Source organism: Narcine bancroftii, chromosome 13 (genome assembly GCF_036971445.1).
Source record: "Narcine bancroftii isolate sNarBan1 chromosome 13, sNarBan1.hap1, whole genome shotgun sequence".
Taxonomy (NCBI): Eukaryota; Metazoa; Chordata; class Chondrichthyes; order Torpediniformes; family Narcinidae; genus Narcine; species Narcine bancroftii.
In genome coordinates, this window is record NC_091481.1 from 25,977,115 (window position 1) to 25,993,784 (window position 16,670).

Below are 16,670 nucleotides of genomic sequence, written 5' to 3' on the forward strand. Positions count from 1 at the left end.
TGGAGTAAATGGGTCTTTTTCAGAATGGCAGGATGTGACGAGTAGAGTGCCTCAGGGATCGGTGTTGGGTCCTCAGTTGTTTGTAATTTATGTTAATGATTTGGATGAGGGGATTATAAATAACATGAGCAAATTTGCAGATGACACTAAACTGGGTGGCGGTGTGGGGTGTGAGGAGGATGTAAGGAAAATGCAGAGGGACTTGGACAGGCTGGAGGAGTGGGCGGCTAAATGGAAGATGAATTTCAATGTGAACAAATGTGAGGTTATTCATTTCGGGGGAAGTAATAGGAAAGCTGAGTATTATTTAAATGGAGACAAGCTAGGGAGTGGGGAAGTGCAAATGGATCTGGGTGTACTTGTTCACCGGTCACTGAAAGCTAGCATGCAGGTTCAGAAAGCTGTGAAGAAGGCAAATGGAATGTTGGCTTTCATAAAGAGGGGATTGGAGTATAGGAACAGAGACGCCCTTCTGCAGTTATACAGGGCCCTGGTGAGACCCCACCTGGAGTATTGCGTCCAGTTCTGGTCTCCAAACTTGAGGAAGGACATACTAGCTATAGAGGGTGTGCAGCGCAGATTTACAAGGTTAGTTCCAGGGATGGCAGGGTTGTCATATGCAGCAAGGCTAGAAAAACTGGACTTGTATCCATTGGAGTTTAGAAGGATGAGGGGGGACATGATTGAGGTATACAAAATCATCAGGGGGATAGACAAGGTGAAGTCTGATTACTTGTTCCCAATGATGGGGGAGACGAGGACTAGAGGGCATAGTTTAAGAATACAGGGTAGGCCCTTTAGGACGGAGATGAGAAAGCATTTTTTTACCCAGAGAAGTGTGAATCTGTGGAATTCACTGCCACAGAGGGTGGTAGAGGCGGATTCGCTGACTATGTTCAAAAGAGAGTTAGATAAGACTCTTGTGGGAAACGGAGTTAAGGGTTATGGGGATAAGGCTGGAAAGGGGAACTGATGGTAATGATCAGCCATGATCTAAAATGGAGGTGCTGGCCCAACGGGCCAAATGGCCTACTCCAGCTCCTATTGTCTATTGTCTATTGCTCAGTGTCATGAGGTTCAACTTCATAGCATAGCAATACATTCACAAACTTCAGTGATCAATCTGGACCCATGTTGCTGTTGTCCAGATGTCACAGCTTTAAATTCTGGCTCTGGCTCTGGGTGAGCAATGACCTAATGTTTGATCTTGTAATCAAGGCACAGGCGATCTATGGCCAGCATAGAATTACAGTTTCCAACTTCTTTCCAACTTCAGCTCCCCGTCGCATTTATTTAGTTTTTCATCCACTTCCACACCATTGGCTTTTTGCTGATTTTCAAAGTAATTCATCAGAATGCAAAATAGGAAAACTGTACTCACAGGCGGTGGTTTTCGCAGCAGTTGTAGTTTTGCCAGTTTCTTCAGTCGATGCTGTCGCTGTAAATTACAGAGAGTACAGCTAATTACTGACATGCAATTCGAAATTAGAGGCAACAATTTAAGCTCGTTGAAATCATCACATGGTAACAATGAAATGGATCATTTTTCCAAAGGTTCAACAATTTTGCATTTTATTATAAACGCATTGTGCAGTTCCATAAAAGTAAGCCCATAACTCTTGCATATTCACCAAAAATTAACCTCTCCAAATTTGCAAAAATTGATAAAACCGTGGCTGACTGCCACATTTTAATGTATTGAAGAAATGAGCAATCAAACTTAGATTTCAATCCATCTAACCAACCATTCCCTCATATCTAGTGCGTAAGAGCAAGCTTTTCATTAATGGTGACTTACTGCTCGTTGTTGTGCCAGGAGTTCCAGTGGTCTCTGTCACTGGAGATGTTGGAAATGAGGGGTCTGCAACATATCAGGAAGCCTTCATTAATAAATGCATCACAACACATTTCGATATGCACATTTTTCATTTTCCACCATTTGAATATAAAGGCTTTGCCGGCCAGGCAAAGAACAGCAGATATGATGGCATTTAAAAAAAAACCCTCATTGATTTGTAATCGTGGATTTAATTTGGCTTCTTTATTCTCTGAATATATTGTAAGTTTGCTTAGTTCTTTTACTTTTAAACCCCAATTTCTATTGACCTGTAGAGTCAAACTTCAGTGTCATGATGGTCACCTTCATTGCAGCGTATTACACTCACAAACTTCAGTGATCAACCTGCACACATGTTGCTGCGTCCAGAAATCACAGCTTTAAATTCTGCCCCTGGCTCTGGGTGAGCAATGACCTAATGTTTTGTCATGGAATCAAGGCACAGGCGATCTCTGGCTAGCATAGAATTGCAGTTTTCAACTTCTTTCCAAATTCAGCTCTCCGTTGCATTTATTTACCTTTTCAACCACTTCCAAAACACAAGATTTCTGGTGATTTTCAAAGAAATTCATCAGACTACAAAACAGGAAATCTGTACTCACAGGCAGTGGATTCCGCAGATGTTGTAGTTTTGGCAGTTAATTCAGTCGATGCTGTCCCTGTGGATTGAAAGTAGTACAGCTAATTACTGACAGGCAATTGGAAATTGGAGGCAATAACTTGAAATCATCACATGGTCACAATGAAGAGGACAATTTTGCCAAAGAAGAAACCACTTTGCTTTTTCTTTTAAATGCATTGAACTGTACCATCAAATAAAACCCATTACTCTTGCACACACAGCAAAAAATTTCCTCTCCAAATGTGCAAAGATATAGATTAATCCAGGCTGACTGCGTCATTAGAATGTATTGAAGAAATGAGACTTCAAACCTAGATCGCAATCCACTCATTCCCTTGTTTCTAATGTCCAAGAACCAGCTTTTCATTAAAGCTGACTTACCGCTAGTGGCTGTGCCAGGAGTACCAGTGGTCTCCGTCACTGGAGATGTTGGTAATGTGGTATCTACAAAATATCAGGAAGTCTTCGTTAATAAAAGTCTCTCAATTTCTTTCTGAAAACATTCAGTAGCATACTTTCAATTTTCACCCAACCGAAAAAAATAGGCTTTGCTGGCCAAGCAAAGAACAGAGGAGATCACGTCATCTATAAATGACCCTCATTAATTTGTAATTTCTGGTAATAATTAAGCTTCTCTATTCTCAGAACATATTTTCAAAGTGCATTGATCATTTACAATTACATCCTAATTTAAACTGACCACTACAGTCAACCTTCAGTGTCATGAGGTCTATTGACCTCTACAGTCAATCTTTGGTGTCATGACGGTCACCTTCATTGCAGAGTATTACACTCACAAACTTCAGTGATCAATCTGGACCAATGTTGATGTTGTCCAGATGTCACAGCTTTAAATTCTGGCGCTGGCTCTGGGTGAGCAATGACCTAATGTTTGTTCATGGAATCAAGGCACAGGCGATCTCTGGCCAGCATAAAATTACAGTTTCCAACTTCTTTCCAAATTCATCTCCCAGTCGCATTTATTTAGTTTTTCAACCACTTCCACACTACTGGCTTTTCGCTGATTTTCAAAGTAATTCATCAGAATGCAAAACAGGAAAGCTGTACTCACAGGCGGTGGTTTCCGCAGCAGTTGTACTTTTGCCAGTTTCTTCAGTCGATGCTGTCGCTGTAGATTAAAGAGAGTACAGCTAATTACCGACATGCAATTCGAAATTAGAGGCTACAATTTAAGCTCATTGAAATCATCACATGGTCACAATGAAATGGATCATTTTTGCAAAGGTTCAACAATTTTGCATTTTATTACAAACGCATTGCACAGTTCCATAAAAGTAAGCCATAACTCTTGCATATTCACCAAAAATTAACCTCTCCAAATTTGCAAAAATTGATAAAACTGTGGCTGACTGCCACATTTTAATGTATTGAAGAAATGAGCAATCAAACTTAGATTTCAATCCATGTAACCAACTCATTCCCTCATATCTAGTGCGTAAGAGCAAGCTTTTCATTAATGGTGACTTACCGCTCGTGGTTGTGCCAGGAGTTCCAGTGGTCTCTGTCACTGGAGATGTTGGAATTGAGGGGTCTGCAACATATCAGGAAGCCTTCATTAATAAATGCATCATAATACATTTATATATGCTAATTTTTCATTTTCCACCCTTTGAATATAAAGGCTTTGCCGGCCAGGCAAAGAACAGAAGATATGATGGCATTTAAAAATAACACTCATTGATTTGTAATTGTGGATTTAATTTGGCTTCTTTATTCTCTGAATATATTGTAAGTTTGCTTTGTTCTTTTACTTTTAAACCCCAATTTCTATTGACCTCTACAGTCAATCTTTGGTGTCATGACGGTCACCTTCATTGCAGAGTATTACACTCACAATCTTCAGTGATCAATCTGCACACATATTCCTGTGTCCAGACATCACAGCTTTAAATTCTGACTCTGGCTCTGGGTGAGCAATGACCTAATGTTTTGTCATGGATTCAAGGCACAGGCGATCTCTGGCTAGCATAGAATAGCAGTTTCCAACTTCTTTCCAAATTCAGCTCTCCGTCGCATTTATTTACCTTTTCAACCACTTCCAAAACACAAGATTTCTGGTGATTTTCAAAGAAATTCATCAGACCACAAAACAGGAAATCTGTACTCACAGGCAGTGGATTTCGCAGTTGTTGTAGTTTTGGCAGTTACTTCAGTCGATGCTGTCCCTGTGGATTGAAAGTAGTACAGCTAATTAATGACAAGCAATTGGAAATTGGAGGCAATAACTTGAAATCATCACATGGTCACAATGAAGAGGACAATTTTGCCAAAGAGGTAACCACTTTTCTTTTTTTTTTAAATGCATTGAACTGCACCATCAAATTACACGCATCACTCTTGCACACACAGCAAAAATTTTGCTCTCTAAATGTGCAAAGATATAGATTAATCCAGGCTGACTGCGTCATCAGAATGTATTGAAGAAATGAGACTTCAAACCTAGATCGCAATCCACTCATTCCCTTGTTTCTAGTGTTCAAGAACCAGCTTTTCATTAAAGGTGACTTACTGCTTGTGGTTGTGCCAGGCGTACCAGTGGTCTCCGTCACTGGAGATGTGGGTAATGTGGTATCTACAAAATATCAGGAAGTCTTCGTTAGTAAAAGCCTCTCAATTTCTTTCTGTATACATTCAGTAGCATACTTTTCAATTTTCACCCCCTCGAAAGAAATAGGCTTTGCTGGCCAAGCAAGGAACAGAGGATATGACTTCATCTATAAATGACACTCATTAATTTGTAATTTCTGGTAATAATTAAGCTTCTCTATTCTCAGAACATACTCTCAAGGTGCTTTGATAATTTACAATTACATCCTAATTTCAACTGACCACTACAGTCAACCTTCAGTGTCATGAGGTTCAACTTCTTTGCAGAGTATTACACTCACAAACTTGAGTGATCAATCTGGACACATGTTGCTGTTGTCCAGACGTCACAGCTTTAAATTCTGGCTCTGGCTCTGGTTGAGCAATGACCTAATGTTTGATCATGGAATCAAGGCACAGGCGATCTCTGGCTAGCACAAAATTATAGTTTCATCTTCTTTCCAAATTCATCTCCCAGTCGCATTTATTTAGTTTTTCAACCACTTCCACACTACTGGCTTTTCGCTGATTTTCAAAGTAATTCATCAGAATGCAAAACAGGAAAGCTGTACTCACAGGCGGTGGTTTCCGCAGCAGTTGTACTTTTGCCAGTTTCTTCAGTCGATGCTGTCGCTGTAGATTAAAGAGAGTACAGCTAATTACTTACATACAATTCGAAATTAGAGGCTACAATTTAAGGTCGTTGAAATCATCACATGGTCACAATGAAACGGATCATTTTTCCAAAGGTTCAACAATTTTGCATTTTATTACAAACGCATTGCACAGTTCCATGAAAGTAAGCCATAACTCTTGCATATTCACCAAAAATTAACCTCTCCAAATTTGCAAAATTTGATAAAACCGTGGCTGACTGCCACATTTTAATGTTTTGAAGAAATGAGTAATCAAACTTAGATTTCAATCCATCTAACCAACTCATTCCCTCATATCTAGTGCGTAAGAGCAAGCTTTTCATTAATGGTGACTTACCGCTAGTGGTTGTTTCAGGAGTTCCAGTGGTCTCTGTCACTGGAGATGTTGGAAATGAGGGGTCTGCAACATATCAGGAAGCCTTCATTAATAAATGCATCACAATACATTTCTATATGCACATTTTTCATTTTCCACCCTTTGAATATAAAGGCTTTGCCGGCCAGGCTTAGAACAGAAGATATGATGGCATTTAAAAATAACCCTCATTGATTTGTAATAGTGGATTTAATTTGGCTTCTTTATTCTCTGAATATATTGTAAGTTTGCTTTGTTCTTTTACTTTTAAACCCCAATTGCTATTGACCTCTACAGTCACTCTTCAGCGTCATGACAGTCACCTTCATTGCAGAGTATTACACTCACAATCTTCAGTGATCAATCTGCACACAAGTTTGTGCGTCCAGACATCACAGCTTTAAATTCTGCTTCTGGCTCTGCGTGAGCAATGACCTAATGTTTTGTCATGGAATCAATGCAAAGGCGATCTCAGGCTAGCATAGAATTGCAGTTTCCAACTTCTTTCCAAATTAAGCTCTCTGTCGCATTTATTTACCTTTTCAACCACTTCCAAAACACAAGATTTCTGGTGATTTTCAAAGAAATTCATCAGACCACAAAACAGGAAATCTGTACTCACAGGCAGTGGATTCCGCAGATGTTGTAGTTTTGGCAGTTACTTCAGTCGAAGGTGTCCCTGTGGATTTAAAGTAGTACAGCTAATTACTGACAAGCAATTGGAAATTGGAGGCAATAACTTGAAATCATCACATGGTCACAATGAAGAGGACAATTTGGCATAAGCCGCAACCACTTTGCTTTTTCTTTTAAATGCATTGAACTGTACCATCAAATTAAAACCATCACTCTTGCACACACAGCAAAAACTTTCCTGTCAAAATGTGCAAAGACACATATGAATCCAGGCTGACTGCGTCATTAGAATGTATTGAAGAAATGAGACTTCAAACCTAGATCGCAATCCACTCATTCACTTGTTTCTAGTGTTTAAGAACCAGCTTTTCATTAAAGGTGACTTACTGCTTGTGGTTGTGCCAGGAGTACCAGTGGTCTCCGTCACTGGAGATGTTGGTAATGTGGTATCTACAAAATATCAGGAAGTCTTCGTTAGTAAAAGCCTCTCAATATATTTCTGTATACATTCAGTAGCATACTTTTCAATTTTCACCCCTCGAAAGATATAGGCTTTGCTGGCCAAGCAAAGAACAGAGGATATGACTTCATCTATAAATGAACCTCATTAATTTGTAATTTCTGGTAATAATTAAGCTTCTCTATTCTCAAAATATATTTTCAAGGTGCTTTGATAATTTACAATTAAATCCTAATTTCAAATAACCACTGCAGTCAACCTTCAGTGTCATGAGGTTCAACTTCTTTGCAGAGTATTACACTCACAAACTTCAGTGATCAATCTGGACCCATGTTGCTGTTGATCAGACCTCACAGCTTTAAATTCTGCCTCTGGCTTTGGCTGAGCAATGACCTAGTGCTTTGTCATGGAATCAAGGCACAGGCGATTTCTGGCTAGCATAGAATTGCAGTTTCCAACTTCTTTCCAAATTCAGCTGCCCGTAGTATTTATTTAGGGTTTCAAACACTTCCAAAGCACAAGATTTCTGGTGATTTTCAAAGAAATTCATCAGACCACAAAACAGGAAATCTGTACTCACAGGCAGTGGATTCCGCAGATGTTGTAGTTTTGACAGTTACTTCAGTCGATGCTGTCCCTGTGGATTCAAAGTAGTACAGCTAATTACTGACAAGCAATTGGAAATTGGAGGCAATAACTTGAAATCATCACATGGACACAATGAAGAGGACAATTTTGCCAAAGAGGCAACCACTTTGCTTTTTCTTTTAAATGCATTGAACTGTACCATCAAATTAAACCCATCACTCTTGCACACACAGCAAAATTTTTCCTCTCTAAATGTGCAAAGATATAGATTAATCCAGGCTGACTGCGTCATTAGAATGTATTGAAGAAATGAGACTTCAAACCTAGATCGCAATCCACTCATTCCCTTGTTTCTAGTGTTCAAGAACCAGCTTTTCATTAAAGGTGACTTACCGCTCGTGGTTGTGCCAGGAGTACCAGTGGTCTCCGTCACTGGAGATGTTGGTAATGTGGTATCTACAAAATATCAGGAAGTCTTTATTAATAAAAGCCACTCAATATATTTCTGAAAATATTCAGTAGCATACTTTCAATTTTCACCCCTCGAAAGAAATAGGCTTTGCTGGCCAAGCAAAGAACAGAGGATATCACTTCAACTAAAAAGGACCGTCATTCATTTGCAATTTCTGTTAGTAATTTAGCTTTTCTATTCTCAGAATATATTTTCAAGGTCCTTTGATCATTTACAATAAGATCCAAATTTCAACTGACCACTACAGTCAACCTTCAGTGTCATGAGGATCAACTTCATTGCAGAGTTTTACACGCACAATCTTCAGTGATCAATCCAGATATCCCAGCATTAAATTCTGGCTCTGGCTCTGGGTGAGCAATGACCTAATGCTTTGTCATGGAATCAAGGCACAGGCAATCTCTGGCTAGCATAGAATTGCCGTTTCCAACTTCTTTTCAAATTCAGCTCCCCGTAGTATTTATTTAGGGTTTCAAACACTTCGAAAGCACAAGATTTCTGGTGATTTTCAAAGAAATTCATCAGACCACAAAACAGGAAATCTGTACTTACAGGCAGTGGATTCGGCAGATGTTGTAGTTTTGGCAGTTACTTCAGTCGATGCTGTCCCTGTAGATTCAAAGTAGTACTGCTAATTACTGACAAGCAATTGGAAATTGTAGGCAATAACTTGAAATCATCACATGGTCACAATGAAGAGGACAATTTTGCCAAAGATGAAACCACTTTGCTTTTTCTCTTAAATGCATTGAACTGTATCATCAAATTAAACTCATCACTCTTGCACACACAGCAAATATTTTCCTCTCTAAATGTGCAAAGATATAGATTAATCCAGGCTGACTGCGTCATTAGAATGTATTGAAGAAATGAGACTTCAAACCTCGATCGCAATCCACTCATTCCCTTGTTTCTAGTGTTCAAGAACCAGCTTTTCATTAAAGGTGACTTACTGCTTGTGGTTGTGCCAGGAGTACCAGTGGTCTCCGTCACTGGAGATGTTGGTAATGTGGTATCTACAAAATATCAGGAAGTCTTCGTTAGTAAAAGCCTCTCAATATATTTCTGTATACATTCAGTAGCATACTTTTCAATTTTCACCCCTCGAAAGATATAGGCTTTGCTGGCCAAGCAAAGAACAGAGGATATGACTTCATCTATAAATGAACCTCATTAATTTGTAATTTCTGGTAATAATTAAGCTTCTCTATTCTCAGAATATTTTTTCAAGGTGCTTTGATAATTTACAATTAGATCCTAATTTCAAATAACCACTGCAGTCAACCTTCAGTGTCATGAGGTTCAACTCCTTTGCAGAGTATTACACTCACAAACTTCAGTGATCAATCTGGACCCATGTTGCTGTTGTCCAGACGTCACAGCTTTAAATTCTGGCTCTGGCTCTGGTTGAGCAATGACCTAATGTTTGATCATGGAATCAAGGCACAGGCGATCTCTGGCTAGCATAAAATTATAGTTTCATCTTCTTTCCAAATTCATCTCCCAGTCGCATTTATTTAGTTTTTCAACCACTTCCACACTACTGGCTTTTCGCTGATTTTCAAAGTAATTCATCAGAATGCAAAACAGGAAAGCTGTACTCACAGGCGGTGGTTTCCGCAGCAGTTGTAGTTTTGCCAGTTTCTTCAGTCGATGCTGTCGCTGTAGATTAAAGAGAGTACAGCTAATTACTTACATACAATTCGAAATTAGAGGCCACAATTTAAGGTCGTTGAAATCATCACATGGTCACAATGAAATGGATCATTTTTCCAAAGGTTCAACAATTTTGCATTTTATTACAAACGCATTGCACAGTTCCATAAAATAACCCCATAACTCTTGCATATTCACCAAAAATTAACCTCTCCAAATTTGCAAAAATTGATAAAACTGTGGCTGACTGCCACATTTTAATGTATTGAAGAAATGAGCAATCAAACTAAGATTTCAACCCATCTAACCAACTCATTCCCTGTATCTCGTGCGTAAGAGCAAGCTTTTCATTAATCGTTACTTACCGCTAGTGGTTGTTTTAGGAGTTCCAGTGGTCTCTGTCACTGGAGATGTTGGAAATGAGGGGTCTGCAACATATCAGGAAGCCTTCATTAATAAATGCATCACAATACATTTCTATATGCACATTTTTCATTTTCCACCCTTTGAATATAAAGGCTTTGCCGGCCAGGCTTAGAACAGAAGATATGATGGCATTTAAAAATAACCCTCATTGATTTGTAATAGTGGATTTAATTTGGCTTCTTTATTCTCTGAATATATTGTAAGTTTGCTTTGTTCTTTTACTTTTAAACCCCAATTTCTATTGACCTCTACAGTCACTCTTCAGCGTCATGACAGTCACCTTCATTGCAGAGTATTACACTCACAATCTTCAGTGATCAATCTGCACACAAGTTTGTGCGTCCAGACATCACAGCTTTAAATTCTGCTTCTGGCTCTGCGTGAGCAATGACCTAATGTTTTGTCATGGAATCAATGCAAAGGCGATCTCAGGCTAGCATAGAATTGCTGTTTCCAACTTCTTTCCAAATTAAGCTCTCTGTCGCATTTATTTACCTTTTCAACCATTTCCAAAACACAAGATTTCTGGTGATTTTCAAAGAAATTCATCAGACCACAAAACAGGAAATCTGTACTCACAGGCAGTGGATTCCGCAGATGTTGTAGTTTTGGCAGTTACTTCAGTCGATGCTGTCCCTGTGGATTCAAAGTAGTACAGGTAATTACTGACAAGCAATTGGAAATTGGAGGCAATAACTTGAAATTATCACATGGTCACAATGTAGAGGACGATTTTGCCAAAGCGGCAACCACTTTGCTTTTTCTTTTTAATGCATTGAACTGTACCATCAAATTAAACCCATCACTCTTGCACACACAGCAAAAACTTTCCTGTCCAAATGTGCAAAGACACTTATGAATCCAGGCTGACTGCGTCATTAGAATGTATTGAAGAAATGAGACTTCAAACCTAGATCGCAATCCACTCATTCCCTTGTTTCTAGTGTTCAAGAACCAGCTTTTCATTAAAGGTGACTTACTGCTTGTGGTTGTGCCAGGAGTACCAGTGGTCTCCGTCACTGGAGATGTTGGTAATGTGGTATCTACAAAATATCAGGAAGTCTTCATTAATAAAAGCCTCTCAATATATTTCAGTATACATTCAGTAGCATACTTTCAATTTTCACCCCTCGAAAGAAATAGGCTTTGCTGGCCAAGCAAAGAACAGAGGATATGACTTCAACTAAAAAGGACCGTCATTCATTTGCAATTTCTGTTAATAATTAAGCTTCTCTATTCTCAGAATATATTTTCAAGGTGCTATGATCATTTACAATTAGATCCAAATTTCAACTCACCACGACAGTCAACCTTCAGTGTCATGACGATCAACTTCATTGCAGAGTTTTACACGCACAAACTTCAGTGATCAATCCAGATATCCCAGCATTAAATTCTGGCTCTGGCTCTGGGTGAGCAATGACCTAATGCTTTGTCATGGAATCAAGGCACAGGCGATCTCTGGCTAGCATAGAATTGCCGTTTCCAACTTCTTTCCAAATTCAGCTCCCCATAGTATTTATTTAAGGTTTCAAACACTTCGAAAGCACAAGATTTCTGGTGATTTTCAAAGAAATTCATCAGACCACAAAACAGGAAATCTGTACTCACAGGCAGTGGATTCCGCAGATGTTGTAGTTTTGGCAGTTACTTCAGTCGATGCTGTCCCTGTGGATTCAAAGTAGTACAGCTAATTCCTGACAAGCAATTGGAAATTGGAGGCAATAACTTGAAATCATCACATGGTCACAATGAAGAGGACAATTTTGCCAAAGAGGTAACCACTTTTCTTTTTTTTTTAAATGCACTGAACTGTACCATCAAATTACACGCATCACTCTTGCACACACAGCAAAAATTTTGCTCTCTAAATGTGCAAAGATATAGATTAATCCAGGCTGACTGCGTCATCAGAATGTATTGAAGAAAGGAGACTTCAAACCTAGATCGCAATCCACTCATTCCCTTGTTTCTAGTGTTCAAGAACCAGCTTTTCATTAAAGGTGACTTACTGCTTGTGGTTGTGCCAGGAGTACCAGTGGACTCCGTCACTGGAGATGTGGGTAATGTGGTATCTACAAAATATCAGGAAGTCTTCGTTAGTAAAAGCCTCTCAATTTCTTTCTGTATACATTCAGTAGCATACTTTTCAATTTTCACCCCCCTCGAAAGAAATAGGCTTTGCTGGCCAAGCAAGGAACAGAGGATATGACTTCATCTATAAATGACCCTCATTAATTTGTAATTTCTGGTAATAATTAAGCTTCTCTATTCTCAGAACATACTCTCAAGGTGCTTTGATAATTTACAATTACATCCTAATTTCAACTGACCACTACTGGGTGCTGTGTAGCGACGCAGACTTAATAAGTGAACTTGTTGTAGTGAATAGTGACCATGGTATGGTTACTTTTAAGCTGCAATTAGAAAGGGAAATGGAAAGGAAGTCGGAAGCATCTGTACTTCAGTTAAATAAAGGGAATTTTGCAGCTATGAGGGAGGAGCTATCCAAAATAAAATGGGAAGATACACTAGCTGGGAGGACAACTGGGGAAAAATGGCAGGTTTTTATGGACATTTTTCACAGGATTCCGGACAAATTTATTCCAAAGTGGAGGAAAGGCTCTAGGAGATGCAAATGGCAGCCCTGGCTAAATAAGGAAATCAAGTGCATTATCAAGTCGAAAGGGAATAATTATAAGATAGCGAAGCGGAGTGGGAAACTAGAGGATTGGGAAACCTTCAATGAACATCAGAGGGTAACTAAGAAAGCCATAAGAGACGGGAAAATGAAGTACGAGAGGAAATTAGCAGATAATATTGCGGAGCATAGCAAAAGCTTTTTTAAGTATGTGAAGAGGAAGAAATTGGTTCGGTCTAAAATTGGCCCTTTGAAAATGGGCAAGGGTGAAATTATTACCGGAAACAAGGAGATGGCAGAGGAATTTCACAAATACTTTGCAACTGTCTTCACCAAGCAGGATATAGGTTATAGTCAGTTAGGGGGTAGTAGTCATGCGGTACCAAGAGACTTGGGGAACTTTACTGGGGAGGTAGGGGATCTAATGGATATCCGGATCCAGAAGCAGAAGGTTATGAGTAAATTGTTGGGACTGAGGGCTGATAAATCCCCAGGGCCTGATGGGCTGCATCCTAGGGTGCTTAAAGAGGTGGCTATGGAAATTGTGGAGGCACTGGTCGACATTTTCCAAAGTTCCATAGATTCCGGGGAGGTCCCTGAGGATTGGAGAGTGGCTGATGTGGTGCCGCTTTTTAAGAAAGGAGGGAGGGAGAAAACAGGAAATTATAGACCGGTTAGCCTGACATCAGTGGTGGGGAAGATATTGGAGTCCATCATAAAAGGAGAAATAGCAGAACACTTAGTCAGTAATAATAGTATAAGAGCTAGTCAGCATGGATTCCTTAAGGGTAAGTCACGCTTGACTAACCTTCTGGAATTTTTTGAGGATGTGACAAATAGGGTGGACTCGGGAGAGCCAGTGGATGTGGTGTATTTGGACTTCCAGAAGGGCTTTGATAAGGTACTGCACGGGAGTCTAGTGGGCAAGATCAGGGAGCATGGTATTGGAGGTAAGGTGCTGACATGGATGGGAAATTGGTTAAGAGATAGGAAACAAAGGGTTGGAGTAAATGGGTCTTTTTCAGAATGGCAGGATGTGACGAGTAGAGTGCCTCAGGGATCGGTGTTGGGTCCTCAGTTGTTTGTAATTTATGTTAATGATTTGGATGAGGGGATTATAAATAACATGAGCAAATTTGCAGATGACACTAAACTGGGTGGCGGTGTGGGGTGTGAGGAGGATGTAAGGAAAATGCAGAGGGACTTGGACAGGCTGGAGGAGTGGGCGGCTAAATGGAAGATGAATTTCAATGTGAACAAATGTGAGGTTATTCATTTCGGGGGAAGTAATAGGAAAGCTGAGTATTATTTAAATGGAGACAAGCTAGGGAGTGGGGAAGTGCAAATGGATCTGGGTGTACTTGTTCACCGGTCACTGAAAGCTAGCATGCAGGTTCAGAAAGCTGTGAAGAAGGCAAATGGAATGTTGGCTTTCATAAAGAGGGGATTGGAGTATAGGAACAGAGACGCCCTTCTGCAGTTATACAGGGCCCTGGTGAGACCCCACCTGGAGTATTGCGTCCAGTTCTGGTCTCCAAACTTGAGGAAGGACATACTAGCTATAGAGGGTGTGCAGCGCAGATTTACAAGGTTAGTTCCAGGGATGGCAGGGTTGTCATATGCAGCAAGGCTAGAAAAACTGGACTTGTATCCATTGGAGTTTAGAAGGATGAGGGGGGACATGATTGAGGTATACAAAATCATCAGGGGGATAGACAAGGTGAAGTCTGATTACTTGTTCCCAATGATGGGGGAGACGAGGACTAGAGGGCATAGTTTAAGAATACAGGGTAGGCCCTTTAGGACGGAGATGAGAAAGCATTTTTTTACCCAGAGAAGTGTGAATCTGTGGAATTCACTGCCACAGAGGGTGGTAGAGGCGGATTCGCTGACTATGTTCAAAAGAGACTTAGATAAGACTCTTGTGGGAAACGGAGTTAAGGGTTATGGGGATAAGGCTGGAAAGGGGAACTGATGGTAATGATCAGCCATGATCTAAAATGGAGGTGCTGGCCCAACGGGCCAAATGGCCTACTCCAGCTCCTATTGTCTATTGTCTATTGCTCAGTGTCATGAGGTTCAACTTCATAGCATAGCAATACATTCACAAACTTCAGTGATCAATCTGGACCCATGTTGCTGTTGTCCAGATGTCACAGCTTTAAATTCTGGCTCTGGCTCTGGGTGAGCAATGACCTAATGTTTGATCTTGTAATCAAGGCACAGGCGATCTATGGCCAGCATAGAATTACAGTTTCCAACTTCTTTCCAACTTCAGCTCCCCGTCGCATTTATTTAGTTTTTCATCCACTTCCACACCATTGGCTTTTTGCTGATTTTCAAAGTAATTCATCAGAATGCAAAATAGGAAAACTGTACTCACAGGCGGTGGTTTTCGCAGCAGTTGTAGTTTTGCCAGTTTCTTCAGTCGATGCTGTCGCTGTAGATTACAGAGAGTACAGCTAATTACTGACATGCAATTCGAAATTAGAGGCAACAATTTAAGCTCGTTGAAATCATCACATGGTAACAATGAAATGGATCATTTTTCCAAAGGTTCAACAATTTTGCATTTTATTATAAACGCATTGTGCAGTTCCATAAAAGTAAGCCCATAACTCTTGCATATTCACCAAAAATTAACCTCTCCAAATTTGCAAAAATTGATAAAACCGTGGCTGACTGCCACATTTTAATGTATTGAAGAAATGAGCAATCAAACTTAGATTTCAATCCATCTAACCAACTCATTCCCTCATATCTAGTGCGTAAGAGCAAGCTTTTCATTAATGGTGACTTACTGCTCGTTGTTGTGCCAGGAGTTCCAGTGGTCTCTGTCACTGGAGATGTTGGAAATGAGGGGTCTGCAACATATCAGGAAGCCTTCATTAATAAATGCATCACAACACATTTCGATATGCACATTTTTCATTTTCCACCATTTGAATATAAAGGCTTTGCCGGCCAGGCAAAGAACAGCAGATATGATGGCATTTAAAAAAAAACCCTCATTGATTTGTAATCGTGGATTTAATTTGGCTTCTTTATTCTCTGAATATATTGTAAGTTTGCTTAGTTCTTTTACTTTTAAACCCCAATTTCTATTGACCTGTAGAGTCAAACTTCAGTGTCATGATGGTCACCTTCATTGCAGCGTATTACACTCACAAACTTCAGTGATCAACCTGCACACATGTTGCTGCGTCCAGAAATCACAGCTTTAAATTCTGCCCCTGGCTCTGGGTGAGCAATGACCTAATGTTTTGTCATGGAATCAAGGCACAGGCGATCTCTGGCTAGCATAGAATTGCAGTTTTCAACTTCTTTCCAAATTCAGCTCTCCGTTGCATTTATTTACCTTTTCAACCACTTCCAAAACACAAGATTTCTGGTGATTTTCAAAGAAATTCATCAGACTACAAAACAGGAAATCTGTACTCACAGGCAGTGGATTCCGCAGATGTTGTAGTTTTGGCAGTTAATTCAGTCGATGCTGTCCCTGTGGATTGAAAGTAGTACAGCTAATTACTGACAGGCAATTGGAAATTGGAGGCAATAACTTGAAATCATCACATGGTCACAATGAAGAGGACAATTTTGCCAAAGAAGAAACCACTTTGCTTTTTCTTTTAAATGCATTGAACTGTACCATCAAATAAAACCCATTACTCTTGCACACACAGCAAAAAATTTCCTCTCCAAATGTGCAAAGAT

General features: G+C 39.8%; 1 protein-coding gene across 1 annotated transcript in view; it reads right to left on the reverse strand.

Moving 5' to 3' along the window:
- LOC138748011 (mucin-2-like) overlaps positions 1-16,670 on the reverse strand; it is a 125,689-nt gene that overhangs the window by 100,092 nt on the left and 8,927 nt on the right. The window contains exons 15-30 of the mRNA XM_069907711.1: positions 12,328-12,390; positions 11,296-11,358; positions 9,839-9,895; positions 9,187-9,249; positions 8,155-8,217; positions 7,101-7,163; positions 6,700-6,756; positions 6,060-6,122; positions 5,643-5,699; positions 4,990-5,052; positions 4,589-4,645; positions 3,949-4,011; positions 3,532-3,588; positions 2,841-2,903; positions 1,746-1,861; positions 1,261-1,438 (exon numbers count right to left, since the gene is read on the reverse strand). Of these exons, the coding sequence (XP_069763812.1) occupies positions 1,261-1,438; positions 1,746-1,861; positions 2,841-2,903; positions 3,532-3,588; positions 3,949-4,011; positions 4,589-4,645; positions 4,990-5,052; positions 5,643-5,699; positions 6,060-6,122; positions 6,700-6,756; positions 7,101-7,163; positions 8,155-8,217; positions 9,187-9,249; positions 9,839-9,895; positions 11,296-11,358; positions 12,328-12,390 (1,146 nt within the window). The remainder of the gene's footprint in view (positions 1-1,260; positions 1,439-1,745; positions 1,862-2,840; positions 2,904-3,531; positions 3,589-3,948; positions 4,012-4,588; positions 4,646-4,989; positions 5,053-5,642; positions 5,700-6,059; positions 6,123-6,699; positions 6,757-7,100; positions 7,164-8,154; positions 8,218-9,186; positions 9,250-9,838; positions 9,896-11,295; positions 11,359-12,327; positions 12,391-16,670) is intronic.